Below are 21,074 nucleotides of genomic sequence, written 5' to 3'. Positions count from 1 at the left end.
TCAGATTTGGCCCTCACAAATCTCCTGTGAGGCCCATAGTGTGATCCCTTTTTATCAATGAAGAAATGGAGTTGCAGGAATATGAAGTTATGGCTAATAAGTATTAGAGGCTAGATTTGACCTCTGGTTTTCTCCTTCTAAATCCAGTGCTCTTTCCATGACTGCCCAACTGCCTCACTAGGGCAAGTTTCCTTATACATAATAAATGTTCAGTAGATATTTATAAAAGAAACTAACATCTTGGACACCCACAACTTTAAAATCATTTGGTGACAGTGAAGAGAACCAGGAAGAAAGGCAACTTACAGTGGCCTAGGGAGTGCCTGGCCAGCTTCGGGTCTTGGGGCCAGGCCTTTGTCTGGACAGCATCGCTCACAGGGCCCTGCTTCCTGGGCAGCATGCTCCTGCTGCCTCCGAGGACTTTCATCACCTGCTTTCTTCCCCGCATCCCTCCACGGGCAGCCCCCTAAACACATGCAACAGGGAGAGTGCTGTAGAGCTCGGACTTACCTGCTCCGTTTGCCGCTTACTTCTGTTCTGTTCTTCAGTCATTCACGCTTCATGGAGAGCAATGATATATTGTGGTACTGAACACAGTCTCCCTAGACTAAGTTTCACAAGGATGCACACCAAGTCTTTGGCTCGCCTCTGAATGGCCACCGAATGACCAGTGCAGAGGCAGCCCCACAGAAAGCAGCCAGCATGTCACAGAGCACTGCCTACAAAGCAGGTTCTTCATATATCTGATCTCACCTCATCTCCATGACACCCCGATGGGAAAGTATCATTGGTCCATGTGATAAAGAGTTTCGAAAGGTTAAATAAAGGGCCTCCAAATCCTCTGGTCTCACAGCCAGTGGTCTACCAAGGCAGGACTTGAGCCCTGTGCTCTTGACCACCAAGCAATGCTGCGTTCCTTTTGCCTGACATTTCATCTCTCCCCTGGCCATTCTGTTCCTCCTCACTTCCTTTCCCACTCCCACCCTGCAGTGTTTGCCAGACACGAATGCTGAGTTCCAGAGGTAGAGAGACACCATGGGCACGGTGGCCTACACACTGATCACAGAGACATTACACACAAATATTAAGATACAGTGTGGCAAGAACCATTTGCAGTTGTGTTGTTCACTGAGACAGAAATAGAGGAGGGGAGGTCAGTTCGCTCGACTGGGAGACAGGGTGGAGGAAGATTTCCAAAGCAGGTCTTACTAAAGAGTATTTTAAAATAGAAGGACCCTTCCTGACTGAGGGGATGAAGGAGTACCTGGCAGATAAGTCAGCATGAGCAAAGGCATGGGTATCTGGAGAAGTGTTAGGTCCTCGGACAGGTGTATGGAGGCTGATGCTGAGGGAAGACTGGAAGGGACAGGGAAAAAAGACAAGGCGAGAAAGATGTGACAGAATGAGGCTGAGTAATGCAGGGTCATGCATGCAAGTTTCAGTGTGGGCCTCACTGAGCCCCAGGCAGCAATCTGAGCAGATGTTCATTTCAGAAAGATCTGGATGGATTGCCAGGAATAGACACTGGAAACCAAGGAGCATTACAGCCTTTCTGGCCATTTATCAGATGACAATGGGAGAGGAGATTACTGTACTTTGGATGTCAAGTGGACAGGAGAGTTGACTATGACAGTACATCTGAAAGTACTTGGAAGAAGCTGAAGTACTTAACAGATATTAAGTATGGGATTTCCTGAGTTCTTGGTGGGGTCTGGGCAAACTAAAAGGAGAATATAAGGAGGGGCATTCTTTCAAGTCACACAGACAAGAATGAATTTTTTAATGGGGAAAAATGACAAAAATAAGTCAGAGTTTCACACAAATGCAGTGACTACCTTCCTTTACCATGGCCCCTAATAAGGCAGTGTATGGGTTCCCCTTGGCCTGTCCTTGGGAATGCTTCCTAGGGTCAGTTTGAATCACAGGGGATTCTGTACCTACTGACTTACCATTTACATCTGACCCCAAACAGCACTGCCCAGCTACACTGCCCACCACATTTACCTAACATAATCCAAGTCACTTTTAACAAGTTCCCAAACTCAAATCTACACCACAAAAGCAGGAATATGTCCCTTTGGTGGTAGCCTGACCCCATACCTGGCTCTTATCAAACGGCCAGCACTGATAGAGAACATATCCCTGCTTTGGCTTTTTCATGGTCAATATCCCTAACCACGATCCCCCATTGTCTTTCTCATGCTTCTGATTAACGCCTTTCTGATCTCTGGCCTCATCACCCACTTATGGCCTCATCCTCCCTCTGGCCTTGGCATGTAATGCCACTTCCCTAACTTTCACAATTAGTGACTTACTTCTTCCTTGAATTATGCTGCTTTGTGATCCTCTATAAACACACATCCTGATCCATCCTGGCCTGGGCCTACCCACCAGGTCAGGCCCACGCCACCACCAAGCTGTTTGATTTACCTGAGCCCTGCAGATGGGACGGGAACAATCTGATACTCTAAGATAGGCACATCTCCAAATAGGTTTTTAGAATGTTCTGAGCAGACCACTCTAGCTGTCTGAAGGGGACAGTGTCAACTGGATATGAATACATACACATACAGTATCTACCAATAAGTAAGAATACATTTTTATGGTATTTTATCGTTTACATAGCACTTTCACACACATTATCTTATCATCACAAACAAGACAGAATCAGGGTGGGACTGGGTATGGTAACTGGGTAGGGATTATTTATTCTTCTCTTATAGATGAAATGACTGAGCTCAGAGAATAAGTCGTTCTAAGCAGGGCCTTCTAGCACACACCTTAAGGAGGCCCTCCTTCCGGGGTCATTCAGTTGCAGGGTACAGCCCCCAAATGAGTGTCTGTGTTTTGCCCTCTGGATGCCTTGCTGAACTCACACTAGTCCCAGCCCCACTCCTAAGGCCTGCTTCATGGCTAATAAGTAGAAAACCTGAGGCTAGAGCTCAGTGTTACTGTCAAGTTCCTTTCTTTGAGAAAACACCCAACAGCCACAGGGTCTTCCGACTCTGTCTCTGGAGACCTGCTGTCTCAGCCTCTAAAAGTTCACTCCATGAACTAGTCCTATGACATGCCTGAACTCTACTGTTTGGCCTGGAACCCTAGAACACTGATACCTTGAAGAGATGGCTTGAAGGTAGATCCTTTTCTGGTTTTTGAGGTTCCAATTCACGTGGCTCTTTTTCCTTCTCCTTTTTATCTTCATCTTCATCTTCATGTTTAGGACTTAGATGTGAAGAGATACCAGGGGAAAAGTGAGGTTTAGAGTGTTTAGATCATAGTGTACCACCCAATCCTAAATGAAATGAATGGAAAAAGTGAATGTAAACAACACAAATAATCCCCCACCTCTCCCCACCGTCTTCTAAGATGAGGATCAGTTCACCCATTAGATCATTTCACTGAGTTTCTACCTACTCCAAGCAATGCCAGAACGAATCCCTGCTTAAAATCTCCTAGGAACTCCCCATTGCCTGTAGGATAAAATCTAAGCCTATCGTGATCTGGCCGAAACCTTTCTTTCCAACACCATCTACTTCTGCTCCTTCCCTCCACTTTTGCTGTAGACTCTCACGTTCCCCAAACCAACCATCCTACTTTGAGCAACTCTCCATTTTTAGTTGCGATTTCCCTTGACAGACATGCCTTCCACATCTTGCTAGAAAACACCACACCCTTCTCAATTTGTCTGAATCATCTTACTTCTGAGAATCCTTCCTTGATTCTCCCAGTCATACCTTCTTATCCATTGCCCCAATACTTTGTCCTTCTATCTTGTATTCTAACGCAGTCTATGGATCTGCCTCCAGTTCCTCCACTTTGCCTTGTAAATGAACAATCAAGTTATAAGGAGGCAGAGCTCTGCTATTTCTCTACATATCCCCAGCACTAATGCTGTGTAATCTAGAGAAGCAATAGCATGGGGCCTGGCACAGGGCGGTAAGGTACTTAGCCAGTCTTCCCTAAGGAAATGAAGGACTGCCGTGCACCACAGTATACAGACGGCAGCTGCACTGGAGGGAGTATGAGAGAGAAGGGCAAGGTGGACAGTGTCATGAAAAACCTGAGAACCAAGGACAGAATGCTGGGGAACCATCAACCCCCAAATGAGGACTTCTGTTCTGGCACAGTGAACTAGATTTACAACCACATTCATACAGAAGGCAGAAAAAGAAGAGCCCTCAAAGAAACTCAGAAGAGGGGGTCATCAAGGGAGGAAAGCACCAGAGACAGTACTGTTCTGAAAGACAATGGAAAGAGTTGTCAGGAGTTTCATTCATTCATCTAATTACTGAGCACCGTGCCCCCCATTAAGGCCATCTGCTAGTTCTGTGATGATCAGGGGCAGTGAGGGAGGGCTGGCTTCTAATCCCCACTATATATCCCTCTTTCTGCTAGTCTACGATTAACCTTTCTAAAAAAAATCAAATTTTCTCATTTATAAATGAAAGGTCACAATGCCAGTCTCCATGGTTGCCATGAGAATGAAATGTGAGAAAAATGTTGAAAGCCTAGCATTGTTCAGAGCATATAAAGGACCTGCAGTAATTGGGATCCTTGTCTTCATGGAAGCATTTGCTGTGTTACAATTACCCAATTCTTATTTCTCATTGCACATTGTTGATATTTCGCCTAAAACATAGCTGCCTTGTTGATGTACATGCCCTTGGTAATCCATCTTGCCCCTCAGGTCTTGTCCGGTAGTTTCTGTATAGCTGGATCTCCATAAACAATTATCAAATTAAACTCAATATGGTGACTTCTAGGAATACTATGAGGGGTTGGGGTATGTTATCTCTGCTTTGAAACTCTTTTGTGGCTCCGCCCTGACCTAGAATATAAAGTATAAATCTGTGCTGCCCAATTGTGGCCACTGTCCATGTGTGGCTATTGTGCATTTGAAATATATCTGGTCCAAATTGAGCTGTAAGTGTAAAACATATTTGGATCTTGAAGACTTATTATGAAAAAAAAGACTATAAAATACACCAGTAACAGTTATTATATGGATTACATGTCAAAATGATAATATTTTGGATATACTGAGATTAATAAAATACATTATAATTAATTTTACCTGTTTCTTTTTACTTTTTAACATTTGGCTACTAGAAAAATTTTATTTTATTTTTTTTTTAAAGATTTTATTATTCATTTGAGAGAGCAAGAATGAGAGAGAGAGAGCACACATGAGGGGGGGAGGGTCAGATGGAGAAGCAGACTCCCCGCTGAGCAGGGAGCGCGATGTGGGACTCGATCCCGGGACTCCAGGATCATGACCTGAGCCGAAGGCAGTCGCTTAACCAACTGAGCCACCCAGGCGCCCTGGCTACTAGAAAAATTTTAAATGACATCTATGGTTTGCCTTATAGTTCCATTGGACAGGGCTGGTCTAAATGGTAAATTAGGCCTGGAACATACATTCTGACATTTTCACCTGGCCAATTCCTACCGGTCTTTCAAGATTGAACTCACCGGTCAGCTCTTCAAGAAAGTATGCCCAGAGTCTCATCTCTGTGTTCCTATAACTACTTAGCAGTGATTATATTATATTGTAACTTCCTACTGAGACGGTCATTTCCCCCTCCAAATAACCCCTTACCCCCAGCCATTCTGGCCTCCATGCCCATCTTGAACCAAGGGAAGAGAATATGTTCTATTTATTTCTGTATCTCAGAATCTAGCAGCATCTGAACAGAGTAAAAGCTCAATAAACAATGAAATCATGAGACATGGGCCTCCCAAGTATCAAGCACCATGCTAGATGCCAGAGGGTAATTATGGGGGGGCATGAATCGAGGCAGGCCAGAACTCAAGGAGAGAGATGAAACAGGCTTTCCCCATGACCCAGTGCTTGTGTGTTTAGCCTCAGCCAGGGAATTTTGATACTTGCTTCTCCAGACCTCACCAACCATGTTTACTCTAATGCATTAAAAGTAACTCTGGGGGAAACAGTATGGAGGTTCCTCAAACAGTTGAAAATAGAGCTAACATAATGATCCAGCCATTGCACTACTGGGTATTTACCACAAAGATACAAATGTAGGGATCCGAAGGGGTACGCGCACCCCAATGTTTATAGCAGCAATGTCCACAATAGCCAAACTGTGGAAAGAGCCAAGATGTCCATCAACAGATGAATGGATAAAGAAGAAGTGGTATATATACACAATGGAATATTATGCAGCCATCAAAAGGAATGAGATCTTGCCATTTGCAACGACGTGGATAGAACTGGAGGGTGTTATGCTGAGTGAAATAAGTCAATCAGAGAAAGACATGTATCATATGACCTCACTGATATGAGGAATTTTTAACCTCAGGAAATAAATTGAGGGTTGCTGGAGTGGTGGGGGGTGGGAAGGATGGGGTGGCTGGGTGACAGACATTGAGTAGGGTATGTGCTATGGTGAGCGCTGTGAATTGTGCAAGAATGTTGAATCACAGATCTGTACCTCTGAAACAGAGGTGGATAGAGCTGGAGGGTGTTATGCTGAGTGAAATAAGTCAATCAGAGAAAGACATGTATCATATGACCTCACTGATATGAGGAATTCTTAATCTCAGGAAACAAACTGAGGGTTGCTGGATTGGTGGGGGGTGGGAGGGATGGAGTGGCTGGGTGACAGACATTGGGTAGGGTATGTGCTATGGTGAGCGCTGTGAATTGTGCAAGACTTTTGAATCACAGATCTGTACTTCTGAAACAAATAATGCAACATATGTTAAGAAAAAAGAAAAAGAAGAAGATAGCAGGAGGGGAAGAATGAAGGGGAGCAAGTCGGAGGGGGAGACGAACCATGAGAGACGATGGACTCTGAAAAAAAGGGGGTTTCAGAGGGCAGGGGGTGGGGGGATGGGTTAGCCTGGTGATGGGTATTAAAGAAGGCACGTTCTGCGTGGAGCGCTGGGTGTTATGCACAAACAATGAATCATGGAACACTACATCAAAAACTAATGATGCAATGTATGGTGATTAACATAACAATAAAAAATTTAAAAAAAAGTAACTCTGGGGGAAGAATGATAGACATAGACTCTGAAGAGGTGGGTCAGAGCACAGCCTTGCCAAGGTCCTGCTTTGGACCCAGAAGTATAAGCGGTATCAGGAACACCAAGAACAAGAAAACACAGGCCCTTCTCACAAGGAGCTCACACACAAGGAGGGGTGAAGAAAAGGAGAGTGAGGACGAACTGGCAGGTTAGCAAACCGGTGACACACAGTGATGTTAGTGCAAACTCATGAACCTGACAGGGAGGAGCCTGGCTACTTCTCTCCAAGGAGGGGGCTTAGGAAGGCTTCTTATAGGTGGGAATGTTTGAAGGTCAGTAGAGGCTTACCAGATCGTTAAGTTGGGGTGAATTAATGAATTAAGGTAGCAAAGGCACAGAGATTTGAAACAGCATGGTGCATTTTGGAAACTAAGTTCTTTGGCAGTCACATGACGGTTATATGCCCAGTTGACTGTGTGATTCCCACAGTCCAGGAGCCCCTGAGGGTAGTGGCCAGGTCGCCATCACTGCTACCGCCCCAGTGGTTAGCAAGTGGCTGGCCCATGCTGGAGACTCAGTAAGTGTTTACTGATGAGTGTGGTGTGGGCTGGAACAAGGCAGGAGGGAAAGGCCGGGCAGGACCCCTGAGTACCTTCTCTGCACCAGGCACCTTATGAGGTGCTGGGGAAGCTGAACCGGGTCAGTCTCTGCAAGCATAGCTGACCCATTGAGGTAAACTAGTTCATTCATCAGAGGGCCAGTGGTTGGATTAATTCTTTTCAATTTGAAGATAAAACTCACCGAAGTTCTTGATGGAGACCATTCTTCCAAGGCTGAAAGTAAAGAGGGAAATGGTCATTTTCATAAACCAATCCAAACCATGCCTTTGTTGTGTGATTACAGATCTTTAGAGACTTGACCAAAAGACCAGGCAGGTGAGGTCTCAGCACGGAGCAAAGGTGGACACTGACAACAGAAACTTCCAGGAATCCTGGCCGGTGGAAATGAAGGTCAGTGGGAAAGGAAGAGAAGTATTCCCCGTGTGACAGTGCATGCCAGAGGGAATGTACTATCTGACTTAGAATAATAAATTGTCCTCTGCATGCTTTTCCAGGAATGTGCCTGTAGAATAAAGCTTTCCCATCATTTGGGGAAATACGCACTTGTGATATCGGAGCAATGTTACAGCAGGCAGAAGTGGTGACACAAGTGAGTGAGTCATGCTGGGAACTCTCCCTGGCTGGCTGTGCACCCTCTGATCCAAAATTCGCTCATATAATCTAGATTTGGCTCCATTAAGATTATGTCCCAGTGACCACAATGTAGCTCATTTATTCAGTTGTCACCGAGATCTGATCCGTTCATTATTTTGAATCTAGACAAGAATGCTGAAGAAAACAGAAAATAGCTAAGCCTTGAAAATGCTGCTCCCAAGACCAGCCTAAAAGCTCATTTGCCCTCCTATGAGGAAAGCCCCGCAGGCCTTCATTCAGGGATGACCGGTTTTTATTTTCCATATAATTCTAACAATGTAGATGGTAGACTGACAAGTCAGATGGACCTCAGCTACAGTATTTACAGGAGGCTGAGCCTCTCTGAGCCCCCAGTTCTCCCCTGTAAAATGCAAGCAGTGAAACTAGCTCACCGGGGAGCACAGAGGATGAAGCGTTCCCATGTTTGCACAAATGCCTGACACACAACAAGGACTTGGTACAGGCTTTTCCACGTGACAGACTCCCTGCTAGACGCAAAGATATTGACAGAGAAAGCAAAACTGTCAGAGAACAGAAAACAATGACAGCAAACAGACTTGGGGTTTTGTGGGAAGACAACTAGCTCTGAACACCTAACAAGGGACTAAAATCATCATCATCATTTTTTTTAAAGATTTAGCACAGGCAGGGGGAGAGGCAGAGGCAGAGGGAGAAGCAGGCTCCCTGCTGAGCAGAGAGCCCGATGCGGGGCTCAATCCCAGGACCCTGGGATCATGACCTGACCTAAGGCAGATGCTTAACTGACTGAGCCACCCAGGTGTCCCAAGGCACTAAGAGCATCTTATAAAGAAGAGTGTGAACTGTAGCCATTCAATCCCTTATGTTCCAGAGGATTCCATGTTATGAAGACAGGGTGAGATCAGATTCCACCCACCAAAACAAGAATACTGAGATGAACACAATACATGTCTGAAAGTTAAGATTTAAAAGTTAAAAATACGGAGCGCCTGGGTGATGTAGTCAGCTAAGCATCCGACTCTTTATTTTGGCTCAGGTTGTGATTTCAGGGTTGTGGGATCCAGTCCCGTGTTGGCCTCTGAGCTCAGCACAGAGTCTGCTGGAGATTCTCTCTCCCTCTGTCCCTTCCCCCATCATCTCTCTCTCTCAAATTAAATCTTTTTAAAAGAAATTAAAAATAATTTAATGCTTTTTATCTTTTGAATGAGATAAACTCTAGTTATTTACAGAGTTCACTTGTGCAGAAAAGTTTATTATTTTAGAGATATTGCTGGATAATTGAAGCATTTTAATAGAATGTTTCTATTCTTTTTAATAAGAATAATCATGTGTAGTTTTCTAGCTAGAAAGTGTACCTAGGACAGTCCTTTCTAGTAGGTGTAAGAAAACAAGCAGAAAGATGAAAGATCTTGACTAAATGAACCCCGTGAGAAAAGAGTGAACCTTCATTGGTGCAGTTACAACACGAAGCAAGCACCCACTGTGTGCCAAGCGCTGTACTGGGAGCTTAGCTACTTTTGAGTTCTCTCAGCAATTCAGTGAAACAAGTATGAACCCCCTTATTTATTGAGTGTCTACTATGGCAGATGTGGTCACCACAGGGCATCGGCTTCCTGCTCTCACGGAGAATACACCATTTTCCAGAAGACACAGCTGGAGCCCAGAGAGGTAAAATGCCTGGGAGAGATGCAGGCATTTACTATCAAATGGTTTCTCTGAATTTACCTTACTCTCGTTCCCACAATGACCCCAGATGTGGGTACTTCTATTACCTCTATTTTACAGGTGAGGAAATGGAGGTTCTAGATCACATGGGCAGGTGCTGGGACTGAGGCCAGCAGGGACTCTGCTTGGGCCCTAACCAAGTTGCTTCAAGGTGGCACCTTGCACCATGCCCACCAGGAGCCAGAAAATGCACCTTCAAAGAGCTGGTCATCCTCCCGAAAGCGCAAGAGATACAAATTTGGCTTGTGCCACAGCACTCCTCTCTCTGAAGGGACCGTTATTAAAGGCCAGTTGATGCTGGCCACCATAGATAACAGGCCGGGAATGGATGAGGGCCAGCTTCCCCCTCCTCCCCACAAAATCTTTTCTATCTCTGTTATTACAGGAGACAGAATCTTAGCAGCTGGAGTCTTGGAAAAGCCTCAGGAATCGGGAGAAAATGGAAAACAAAGACCTTTCTCCTTGCTCATAAAAGAAATCCCTTTACAGTCAATTCTGTATACCTGTTATAGTTATAAAGTTGGTAAAAAGAGGAAACAATACCTTTCGGGGTTCTTCAATTTCGACTTCGTAAGTTGCTAAAATAAATATGAAAAAAATGATATCAGAGGCAGTTTATTCACTGTTTCTTACAGCACCCAGGATTCAAGCAATTATGAGGGATGGCAGAGTTCAGTTTTCTCAGCCTCCAGAACATGGATCTGTGTGAGGTTTTGTCCGGGTGGTCTGGGGAATTCTCGGGTCACTGACCATGGCTTTAATCTCTGTGGGGATTTCCAGGATGGAATGTATGGTCAGTGAAAACACGTGAAACAATTTTCAGTTTCCTGTTTCTGTAAATAGATATATACTCCATACTTAAGAGACAGCACTGAAATTTAGTGGTTGCAATTGGAAGGGGAACGTGAAAGGGAAGGGAAAGGAAAAAAGCCCCCCTCCAAAAAAAAAAAAGCCTAGATCCCACTTCAACAAAATGAAGTCCATAGCACGCTTGTAAGTGTTTTATTCCTTGACTGTTGTTTCCCCAGCACAGCTTGAAAAGAGGAGACTGGCCACCAACTGAGGTTTGAATTCCTTTTGATTTTTTTCTGATCGTTCTGTGGATTTTATTGAACGATGTGATGCCAACCTTAATTATCAACAAACACAAGTAGTGGCAAGAATGTGGGTTCAGAGCCCAGTCCTGCCATTTCCTACCTGTGGGATTGCAGACAAATTACTTCATTTCCTTGAGTCTCAGTTTGTTCACTTGAGAAATGCAGTCAATTAGTACCCGCCTTACACAGTTAATGGGGAGATTAAAGGAGATGATGTACAAAATGGGACATACCTAGCAGAGCACCAGATATTGTACAGAAAGTGATGGGTTTTTGATAAAATTGATTATTTGATTTTTCTTTGCTGAAATATCATCTCTAAAAGTTTCCCCCTACTGTTAATGAATATCCATGCATAATAAGTAGGACTCTCCCTGTTTTTCTTCTCTTTCTTGCTGCTAGGGTCCTGAAGCTTTAGTTTAGAAAAGTGACCAAAAAACATGTTGCATTTTTTTTTTTAAAGTAGGCTCCATGCCCAGTAAGGAGCGCAGTGTGGGGCTTCAACTCATGACCCTGAGATCAAGACCTGAGCTGAGACCAAGAGTTGGATGTTTAACCGACTGAGCCACCCGGCGCCCCTCATGTTGCATTTCAAGGTCATTATTATTCTATACATACAATCCATTGATAAAACAAATGAAATTCTAGGTTTTCTTTAGGGACTGCCTGCACGTGATTGTTTGACACATAGACCTAAAATTCTTAGTAGATGATTAATACTATGCACTTCAACTGGAGTCATTGTACACTTTTATTTTTACTGATTTTTGAATCAAAATGTATTATTTTGCCATTGCTTACTTTAAAGTATTTGTTTAGCTATTAATACATAATAAATATTTGCTTATGATGCATAAGCATATTTGCTCCATATCCATTCCAAATATGGATTTCTTTTCCAATTTTAAAAATAATAAGTCCCCTCCCCGAACTGATATATCATTCTTTGTTTTTCAAAGAAATAACAAATCATGATGTTTCTGCTTCTCACTGCCACCTGGGGAGAGGGGAGATATTATTATTCTGTCTTAGAAATGGGGAAACCAAGCCTCAGAGGAAGCTTATTTGTCAAGGCCGCTACACAAAAATACACACTGAATAATGCATTCATAATTTGATTATGATTTTTTTAACAAACTAGAGGTTCTCCAGAGATAAGTTTTGCCATCACAACTTGCTCCCAAGGAAGAACTATAAAGGACGAAGGACTGTACCCCAGGGGGTCAGGAAGGGACAAGGAATCATAACAGGAGGATGCAACCCACAGCCCTGGAGCGCATTCTCCCCACTGACGAGCTTTATTCCAGCTGGCGGAAAGGACACACATCACAAGATGGTCCTCAGTTCCCTCCAACTGCTGGGACCATAACATGACCACAGCTTCCAGGCTTTTTCTCCATGTACTAACTCCCTGTGCGACCTTGGAAAACCAGGTGAGAGGACTATTACTAATAATATAAAAACAATAATAAAAAGCAGCTAGCATTTTTTACACTTACAAATAGCGGGGACTATGCTACGTGTTTAAATGTATGATTTCACGTAATTCACACAACGATCACTACTGACACCCCCCTTTCACTGAGGAGGAAGCAGAGGCCCAAAGAGTGAAATAACTTGCCCAAGGTCAACTCTGTTAGCAAATGGCTTTCAAACTTCCTCCCAGCTACAGAATCATTCATTTAAGTGGAATATTGCCCACGAGCATACACAGAACTTCTCTGGTTGATGTTATCCTCAAGGTCTCCAGTACCCCTCAGGACAGTCCTAGGGCCTAGGAAGCATAGTCTGAATGGCTGGTCTGGATGACCTCTGAGGACAATTCTGCAGAACTTCTAGAACAGCCTATATCCTGCTTACTCACATTCTATATAAAAGGGCAAAGCCTCAGAAAGGCACCCATGCTGAGCTGTGCACCCCCAAGGGGATGGTCTTTGTTTTCCTGGGATCGTTTAAGGGACAAACTCATACAATGGTGACAGTGAAAGCTAACCAGCTCGTCCTTCTTTTCCCCCATGTCTCTCCCCCTCTCCTCCAGAAAGGTAGCATTTAGATTCCTCACCCTTGGTGAATGAAAGAACGATCCATTTTGAGTTAATCTTTGTAGAAGATGTGAGACTTACATTGAGATTGATTGATTTTTACCTATGGATATCCAATTACTCCAACACCATGAAAGGCTAATGTTTCCTCCATTAAATTCCCTCTTATAATTTTGTAAAAAAAAAAAAAAAAATCAGTTGGACACACTTGTGTAGGTCTCAGTTCTGGGTTCTTGATTCTGTTTCATCATGCTATGTGTCCTTCCTTGCCAATGCCACGTAGTTTTGATTACTACAGATATAATTCTTGAAATTAGGTAGTCTGCTACCTCCCAATTTTTCAGGTTTTTGTTGTTGTTGTTGTTTTTAGCTATTCTAGTTCCTTTGCTGTTCTATATACATTTTAGAATAGTCTTGTCAATATATTAAAAAAGAAAAGATCTTGCTGGGATTTTTTATAGGAATTACATTAATCTATCAACCTGGGGAGAATATTTTTTCTACATGGAATTTTCCAATCCATAAACATTGCTGGGAATGGCCAGCAATCCCTGTACCGACAGATGAAAGATTACTCCAAACTTTGCTGTGAAAGAGAGGAGAAGGCAAGGGGGTCAGAGACGAAGACCCTTTGCTCTTCTTTGCTCCTGCTTTTATTGGTCCTTCAGGATAATCACAAATCCTAATCACTGTTTCTCAAGCACGTGATGTGTGACAAGGGATCTTACTGAAACTAGGAGGATCTGTTTACAGGAAAGATAAGACATGCTAATCCGTGTGTTCTACGAGTTCTGCTAAACATAGCCTAAGGGACAATGCATATGTCTCTTAGATCACAGGGCGGCTGTTTGGGCTAAGAAAGCTTCGGGGAAGGCAACTCCCCGTGGCATTCCAACGGCAGAGGAAGAATGGTCACATGGGCCTCAGCATTCCAAAGGCCTATGCCCTTCTCCAAAACCCTCTCTGTCCTTAGCGGCCTCTGTGTTTCATTTTAGCAAGTCAGGTATTACAGCTGATTCCATGCTCTACATTAACCCCAACAAAACATGGTATATCTCCCCCATTTATGTAGGTTTCCTTTGAATTATTTCATTAGCAATTTGTAGTTTTCAAAATTTAAGTCTTGTAACATTTTGTTAGAGTCAAGTTAATTTCTCTTTCTTTAGCTATTGTGAATGTTATAGTATTTTCTGATTTTAGTGTGTTCATTGCTAGTATATAGAAATAGGATTTTTTAATTCTATTTTGTAGCCTCTGACATTGTTGAACTCATTTATTCTTCTAAGATTTTTTTCTTTTTTTGTAAATTCCCTGGAATTTTCTATCTAGGCAATCCTGTCATCAGCAAATAAGGACAGTTTAATTCTTTGTTTGATTTGTATATCTTTTATTTCCTTTTCTTGACTTGTTACACTGGCTATAACTTCCAGCACTCTGTTGAATAGGAGTGGTAAGAGTGGACATCCTTGCCTTCCTTGTTCCCAGTCTCAGGGGGAAAGTATTCAATATTTCTCCATTAAGTATCTTATTAGCTAAAGGCTTTCTTTTCTTTTTCTTTTTTGCAAACGCTTTTTTCAAGTTGAGAAAGTTGCCCTCTATTCTTATTTTTCTGAAGGTTTTTACCATAAATGGGTCCTGAATTTGTCAAATGCGTTTTCTGCATAGACTGATGATTGTGTGATTTTTCTTCTTTAGGCTGTCAATAAAGATTTTATTGATGATTGAGTTTTTTGAGTGATCTTTGAAAATCGAACTAGCTTTGCATCGCTGCAATAAACAGCATTTGGTTATGGTATAATTCTATTTTATGTCTTGCTGAATTCTATTTGCTAATATTTTGCAAAGGATTTTTATGACTATACTCATGAAGGATGTTAATCTGCAGTTTTCTTGCACATGTCTCTGTCTGGTTTGCTATTAGGGTAATACCAGCTTCTTAAAATGAATCAGTAAGTGTTTCCTCCTCTTCCATTTTTCTTGGAAAGATTGTGTAGAATTGGTGTTAATTCATTTTTAAACATTTGGTAGAATTCTCAAGTGAAATCTCCCAGGACTTTGAGATGACCTTTTTGGAAGTTCTATTTTCTGTTAATTTATTTTTAAATTTTAATTCCAGTATAGTTAACATACAGTGTCATAGCTTTTTTCTTTTCTTTTTTTTTTTTGTGAATTTTAAAAATTATGGATTCAATGTCCTTAACAGTTACAGGGCTATTCAAATGATTTATATTGAGTGACTTGAGGTAATTTGCGTTTTTGAGGAATTGTTCCATCTTTAAGTTGTCAAATTTAGATATGTAGAGTTGTTCATAATATCTTCTTATTGTCCTTTTGAAGTCTGCAAAGTTTGTAATGATATCTTTGTTTCATTCTTGATACTGTTTGTATCTTCTTTCTGTTTCTTTGTTAGACTTGCTAGAGGTTTGTCAATTTTATTGATCTTTTCAAAGAACAAGCTTTTCCTTTCATTGATTTTCTCTACTCTTTTCTGTTTTCAATTTCATTTATTTCTGTTCTTAATCTTTATTCTTTCCTCCCTTTCACTTGCTTCAGATTTATTTTTCTCTTCTTTTTCTGTTCTTCAGGTAGGATCTTAGATTTAAAGATTTTCCTCTTTAATGTAAGCATTTAGTGCTATGAATTTCTCCTCTGCATTCTTTAGGCTATGTCCCAGATTTTTATATATTTTCATTTTCATTCAGTTCAATATATATTTTGATTTCCTTTTAGAAATGTGTGCTTTTGTTTCTAAGTGTTTAGAGAGTTTTCTGTTATCCTTTAGTTACTGATTTCTAGCCTGATTACACTGTGGTCAGAAAATACACTACGATTTCAATTTTTCAAAATGTGCTGTTGTATGGCCCAGAATACAGTCTTAGTATATGTTTATGGATGCTTGAAAAGTATATGTATTCTGCTCCTGTTGCACCTTCTATAGATATCAGTTAGATCCTGTTGCCGATGGTGTTGCTGAATTCTGTATCCTTGCTGATTTTCAGAGTAGGTGTTCTGTCAATGTGGAGAGAGGGGTGTTAAAGTCTCAAACTATGAGTCCATTTGTCTATTTCTTCTTTCAGTTTGTGCTTCACATGTATTACAGTTCTGGAGCTTGGTGCACACACACGATTGTTTTGTCTTCTTGATGGATTGACCCTATTATCATTACATAATGTCCCTCTGCATCTCTTATAATTTTCTTTGCTCTGAAGTTTACTTTGTCAGTTATTACTACAGTCACACTGATATTCTTTAGATTAAATTTACATCTTCCAATCTCTCACTTTTAATTGGTATATTTAGGTAATTTACATTTAATGTAATTAATGCAATTATTGCTATATTAGGGCTTAAGTTCTGCCCTTTATTTTTTGTGTTTGTTCTGTTTTTGTTTTGTTTTGTTTTTTGCTTCTCTGTTTGATATTTCCTGCTTTCTTGTGGGTTACTTGAACATTTTTTAGAATTATTTTTTATTTACCTATAGTTTTTTTTTTTTAATATCTCACTGTATAGCTGCTTTAGTGGTTGCTCTAGGGATTATACTATATATACACATAACATCACAGTCTACTGGTATGGACATTTTATCAGTTCATGTGAAGTATAGAAACCTTATTTCCCTTTATGTCCCTTAACCCTTTCCTTATAATGGCCTTATGTATTTCTTTTACATACATTTAGAACTATATCAGATAATGTTAAGAGTTTTTGCTTCAACCATCAAACATAATTTAAAAAACTCAAAAGAAAGAAAATATGTCACATTTACTCACATTTGTATTCTTTCCATTTTTCTTTTTTCTGAAGTGACAGTCCAAGGTTCTTCCTTTTATCATTTCTTTTCTGTCTAGAAAGCTTCCTTTAGCCATTCTTTTAGGATAGGTCTGCTGGAACAAATTTTCTTAGTTTTCCTTCATCTGAGAATATCTTGATTTCCCCTTCAGTCTTGAAGGATATTTTCACTGGTAATAGGATTCTGGATTGATAGTTCTTTTCTTCTTGTACTTGAAAAATGTTGTGCCACTTTCTTCTGGCTTTTATGGTTTCTGATGAGAAATTCAGTCATTCAAATAGTTTTTCACCTATAGGTAATGTATCATTTCTTTTGCTGCCTTCAAGATTTTTACTTTTTATGTTTTTTTTTTTAGAAGTTTGATTGTGTTTTTGTGTGGATTGGGTTTTTCCTGTTTCGGATTTTCTTGGCTCCTTCAATCTTTTGTTTAATGTCTTTTACCAGATTGGGGAAGTTTTCAATTTCTTCATGTACGTGTCCAGTAGCATCTCTTTCCCCTTTCTTTCCAGTACTGCAATTTAAGACTTGCATTATAGTCCCACAGATCCTTGAAGCTCTGTTCGTTTTCTTCCCCCAGTCTGTTTTCTCCTTATTGTTCAGGTTGGGTAATTTCTGTCATTTCTTTCAAGTTTATGGATTCTTCTATTCTCCCCATTCTGCTGTTGAGCCCATCCAGTGAGCTTTTTATTTTTCTCATTGTATTCTTCACTTCTAAGTTTCTATTTCTTTTTCTTTACACCTTCCATTTCTCTGCAGAGACATTCTATTTCTTCTAAAAATAGAGTAAAACTCTATTTTTTGTGTGTTTCAATCATGTTCATAATTGCTCATTGAAGTATTAAGAGCTGCTTTAAAGTCTCTGTCAGAACATGCTAACACTTCAGTTGTCTCAGTGTTGGCATCTATTGATCATCTCTTCATTCAAGTTTAGACTTAGACTTTCTTGGTTCTTGTTATGATGAGTAATTTTCTTTTGAAACCTGGACATTTTAAGTATTATGTTATGAGATTGGATATTTTTTAAAGCTTCTGTTTTAGTTGGCTTTTCCTGGTGACAGAAATGGGATGACTTTTTTCTGTCTGCTGAGGGTACAAATCTAGGTTCTCCACTTCTTGGCCTCCCAATACCCAAGTGAGGGCAGGGCTCCTCACTACTCCTGGGCCAGAGCGGGTACTCCAGTTCCCCACTCAGCTTCTGCTGATAACACCCTGGCTAAGAGTGGTAGGAGTGCTTGTTTTTGCTCCCCATTTGGCCTCCTTACTGCTGTGTAGTTGTGAAAGTCCTGATTCTCCACTGGGTCTTCTCTAACAACATCCCAGCAGGGAGAAAAAGGGGCACATTCTGCTGGGTGGGAGACTGGAATATAAGCTCCCCACAAGGTCTTCATTGTAGGTGGAGTTTTGTTACTCCTGGAAGGGATGAAAGTCCCAGCTTCTGACTTAGCTTTCTCTGCACCACCTCAGCAGAGGGGTTGGGGTGCATAATTGCAGGCTGATGAGGGTGGGTGTCTGGGATCCCCACTCAGCATTGGCTGGTGGGGTGGAGCCATAGATTTGTGATGTTTGGCTGGAGTAGAACAGTTATTGTCTAAGGCTTTTTGTTTTTCTAGAGGGCCCCTTCTCTGGTCCTTAGGGCCAGAGAGAACAGGCTTTTGCTGTAGATGTTTCTGTTTGTACCCCCTGGTGTTTCTGGATTGCTGGCTTCTTTAGCTCAAAGTCTGGGATATATAAGGCAAGAAGAAAACCCAAGGAATTCACCACCTATTCTTCCTTGGGTTCCTAGGTCTCTAGCTGGTCTACTTTCTTATTTCTACCTTTTTAGAGTCTTCCAGTTTTCTTATGTTTGTTTTACATATGATATCCAACAGTTTTAGTTGTACTTAGCAGGGGGAATAGGGAAGAGTATATATGCTCCATCTTTCCAGAAGCAGAATTCCACTTGACTTTAAATGTATCGTTTTACCAAACTCTCAGAACAATGCCATGAAGGCGATATTATACCCATTTTTCAGATGAAGACACCGAGGTTCAGATGTCATTCACCCAGTAAGTGGTATAAAGATAATTGGAAGACAAATGGGGTAAGAGTCAAATGAGTAAATACAAGTGGGGGCAAAATAGCTCACTCCCTTCTTGTTTGTTTGTTGTTGTTGTTTTTTCTAACTGCATCTTGGTCCTTTAAAGAGGAACAAGGAAAGGGGTGGGGACATGTAACAAGATCCTTTTGATCCCAGGCTGTAGTTCTTCAGTTTCTTTAGCCCTGACAGGTCTAGTCCTATCTCCCACCAGAATGTTCTTTCTGGCAAGGGACACCCTCACCACCCTCACCTGTCTCCCACCTTCTTCCCTTTCTGCTACCCTATGCTCTGTTACTCTAAATTGCATCAGTGGCTTATTTTCTGAGCCCTTTCTCTTTCAGCCATAAACACGTGCCTCTTTCTGAAGTACATGAAGAATCCCTCAGTGAAAGACTGAAGAGAGGCTTGAGTTAGTGGCTCCTTCTTTGGGTACCTCAGGTGATGTCCCCTGGCAGGCCACCTTGAACATTTGTGGCCTGGGAAGAACAAATGCAGGCCTCTGGTCCACCTTCCCACTTTCAAGCCTCAGCTTCACCCTACATGACAAGGGGCCTTGCATAGGTCCAAATCCCATCCACACCAGACCCCATGAACTGCTCTCCCTGCATCCCAGTCTGTCCTGGGACTCAGGGAAGAGACCCAAGCAGGACCTCAGACAGCCACCTGGGAGGGGGCTTTCTGAGAGCCTCATGTGTCCAGAAAGAGAAGGTATAGGCTCCAATGAGAGCATCTAAATAGCCCTATAAGCCCTTTGTAGAAAGGCATGCAGTTGGAATTTAGTCCCAATGGGGTCCATGGCCTTTCTATTGAAAGCATGGTTTATAAACCAGCAGCATCAGCACCACCAGGGAACTTGTTAGAAATGAAGATTCTCAGGCCCAACCCCACAGCTACTCAACCAGAATATGTTAAACAAGATCCCCAGATGATTCATATTTTAAGTGTTAGAATTTGAGAAGCCATATTCTGAGGCAGGTGCCGAAGAACAGAACAATATTGCCTTATGGGGGTGAGAGGGGACAGGAGTTGCTTGTCTTAGGACTAGTATTTTATAAGCCGTATGGGAGAATGTAGACTTTGCCCAGTCTAAGAGAAAGAGAGATGGAGCTTTTCCAGTAGTTCTACAATGCTTTATTTGCTGGGGGAGGGGAGGGAAATTTCAATGGATCATAACTCCTACCCCACAAACCTCTTATGTATGTATTCCCAGGCAAATGACTTCTCCCAGACTCTCAGGCTTTTTTCTCCACACAATAAAGAAGTTGAACCAGGTGATCTCTCTCTAACCCTCCCTCCAGGGAAGCAAAACGTCCTCGAATGGGAAGCAGCATAAAACTGTGAAAACAGCATGCATCTTTTCTTTTTATTATGTTATGTTAATCACCATACATTACATCATTAGTTTTTGATGTAGTGTTCCATGATTCATTGTTTGCGTATAACACCCAGTGCTCCATGCAGAATGAAAACAGCATGCATCTTAGAGGCAGACTGAGCCTGTTTCACATTATAGCTCGACCATATATTCCTTGTGGGACCCTGTACAACTCAGCCTCTCTGGTCCTGAGTTTTCCGTCTCAAAAAGTGGGCTAATAAAACTGCTGTATCAGCAGGGATGCACACAGAGGACCTACTACAGAACTGTGGCCTATAGTATAGGTTCAGAAAATACTAATGTTTATTCCAGCACAAATGTTTATACCTTTTGTAGAGAATCGGCTGATCCTACAGGCAGAACAAAGACACAGAAACTTGTAGAAATGTTATGAGTCCCTGCTTCTTCATTTTCTTACCTGACAGGGTCTCTTTCTTCATAGAAAGGTCTGAGCTTTGTCGACAATACCAGAAGCGGGAAGACTTAGCTCTGAACCAGTGGTCAGATCCATTAAATGAATTCTCTGTTCCTATTCAGACTAAACACAGGGACCTAATTCTCACAGTCTGTTATCTCCCTCTCCACACACGGAGTTACCAGGGGAGTTCAAGAAAGACACCACAAGGAGAGAGATGAAGTTTCTATAGGAGGAGAAGGAAGAAAAATGAATTGCCGTATCTTGATTTTCCCTCCCACATACCTACAGAAGGCAAGGCATCTAAGTAGATTGGTGAAGGAGAGAATA

The 21,074-nt window shown here is 41.8% G+C and overlaps 1 protein-coding gene across 2 annotated transcripts in view; it reads right to left on the bottom strand.

Annotated features, from left to right (window-relative positions):
- The window catches only part of FYB2 (FYN binding protein 2), a 139,471-nt gene that overhangs the window by 42,528 nt on the left and 75,869 nt on the right, over positions 1 to 21,074 (bottom strand). For both annotated transcript variants that reach the window (XM_073896677.1, XM_073896678.1), the window contains exons 6-9: positions 10,491 to 10,525; positions 7,792 to 7,823; positions 3,114 to 3,222; positions 307 to 466 (exon numbers count right to left, since the gene is read on the bottom strand). In XM_073896677.1, the coding sequence (XP_073752778.1) occupies positions 307 to 466; positions 3,114 to 3,222; positions 7,792 to 7,823; positions 10,491 to 10,525 (336 nt within the window). The remainder of the gene's footprint in view (positions 1 to 306; positions 467 to 3,113; positions 3,223 to 7,791; positions 7,824 to 10,490; positions 10,526 to 21,074) is intronic.

The sequence above is a fragment of the Callorhinus ursinus genome, unplaced genomic scaffold (genome assembly GCF_003265705.2).
Source record: "Callorhinus ursinus isolate GAN/ISIS: 27379988/994484 unplaced genomic scaffold, GSC_fseal_2.0 scaffold9, whole genome shotgun sequence".
Lineage (NCBI taxonomy): Eukaryota > Metazoa > Chordata > Mammalia > Carnivora > Otariidae > Callorhinus > Callorhinus ursinus.
The sequence above is the reverse complement of the archived record's forward strand: the minus strand, read 5'-3'. Positions and strand labels throughout refer to the sequence as shown.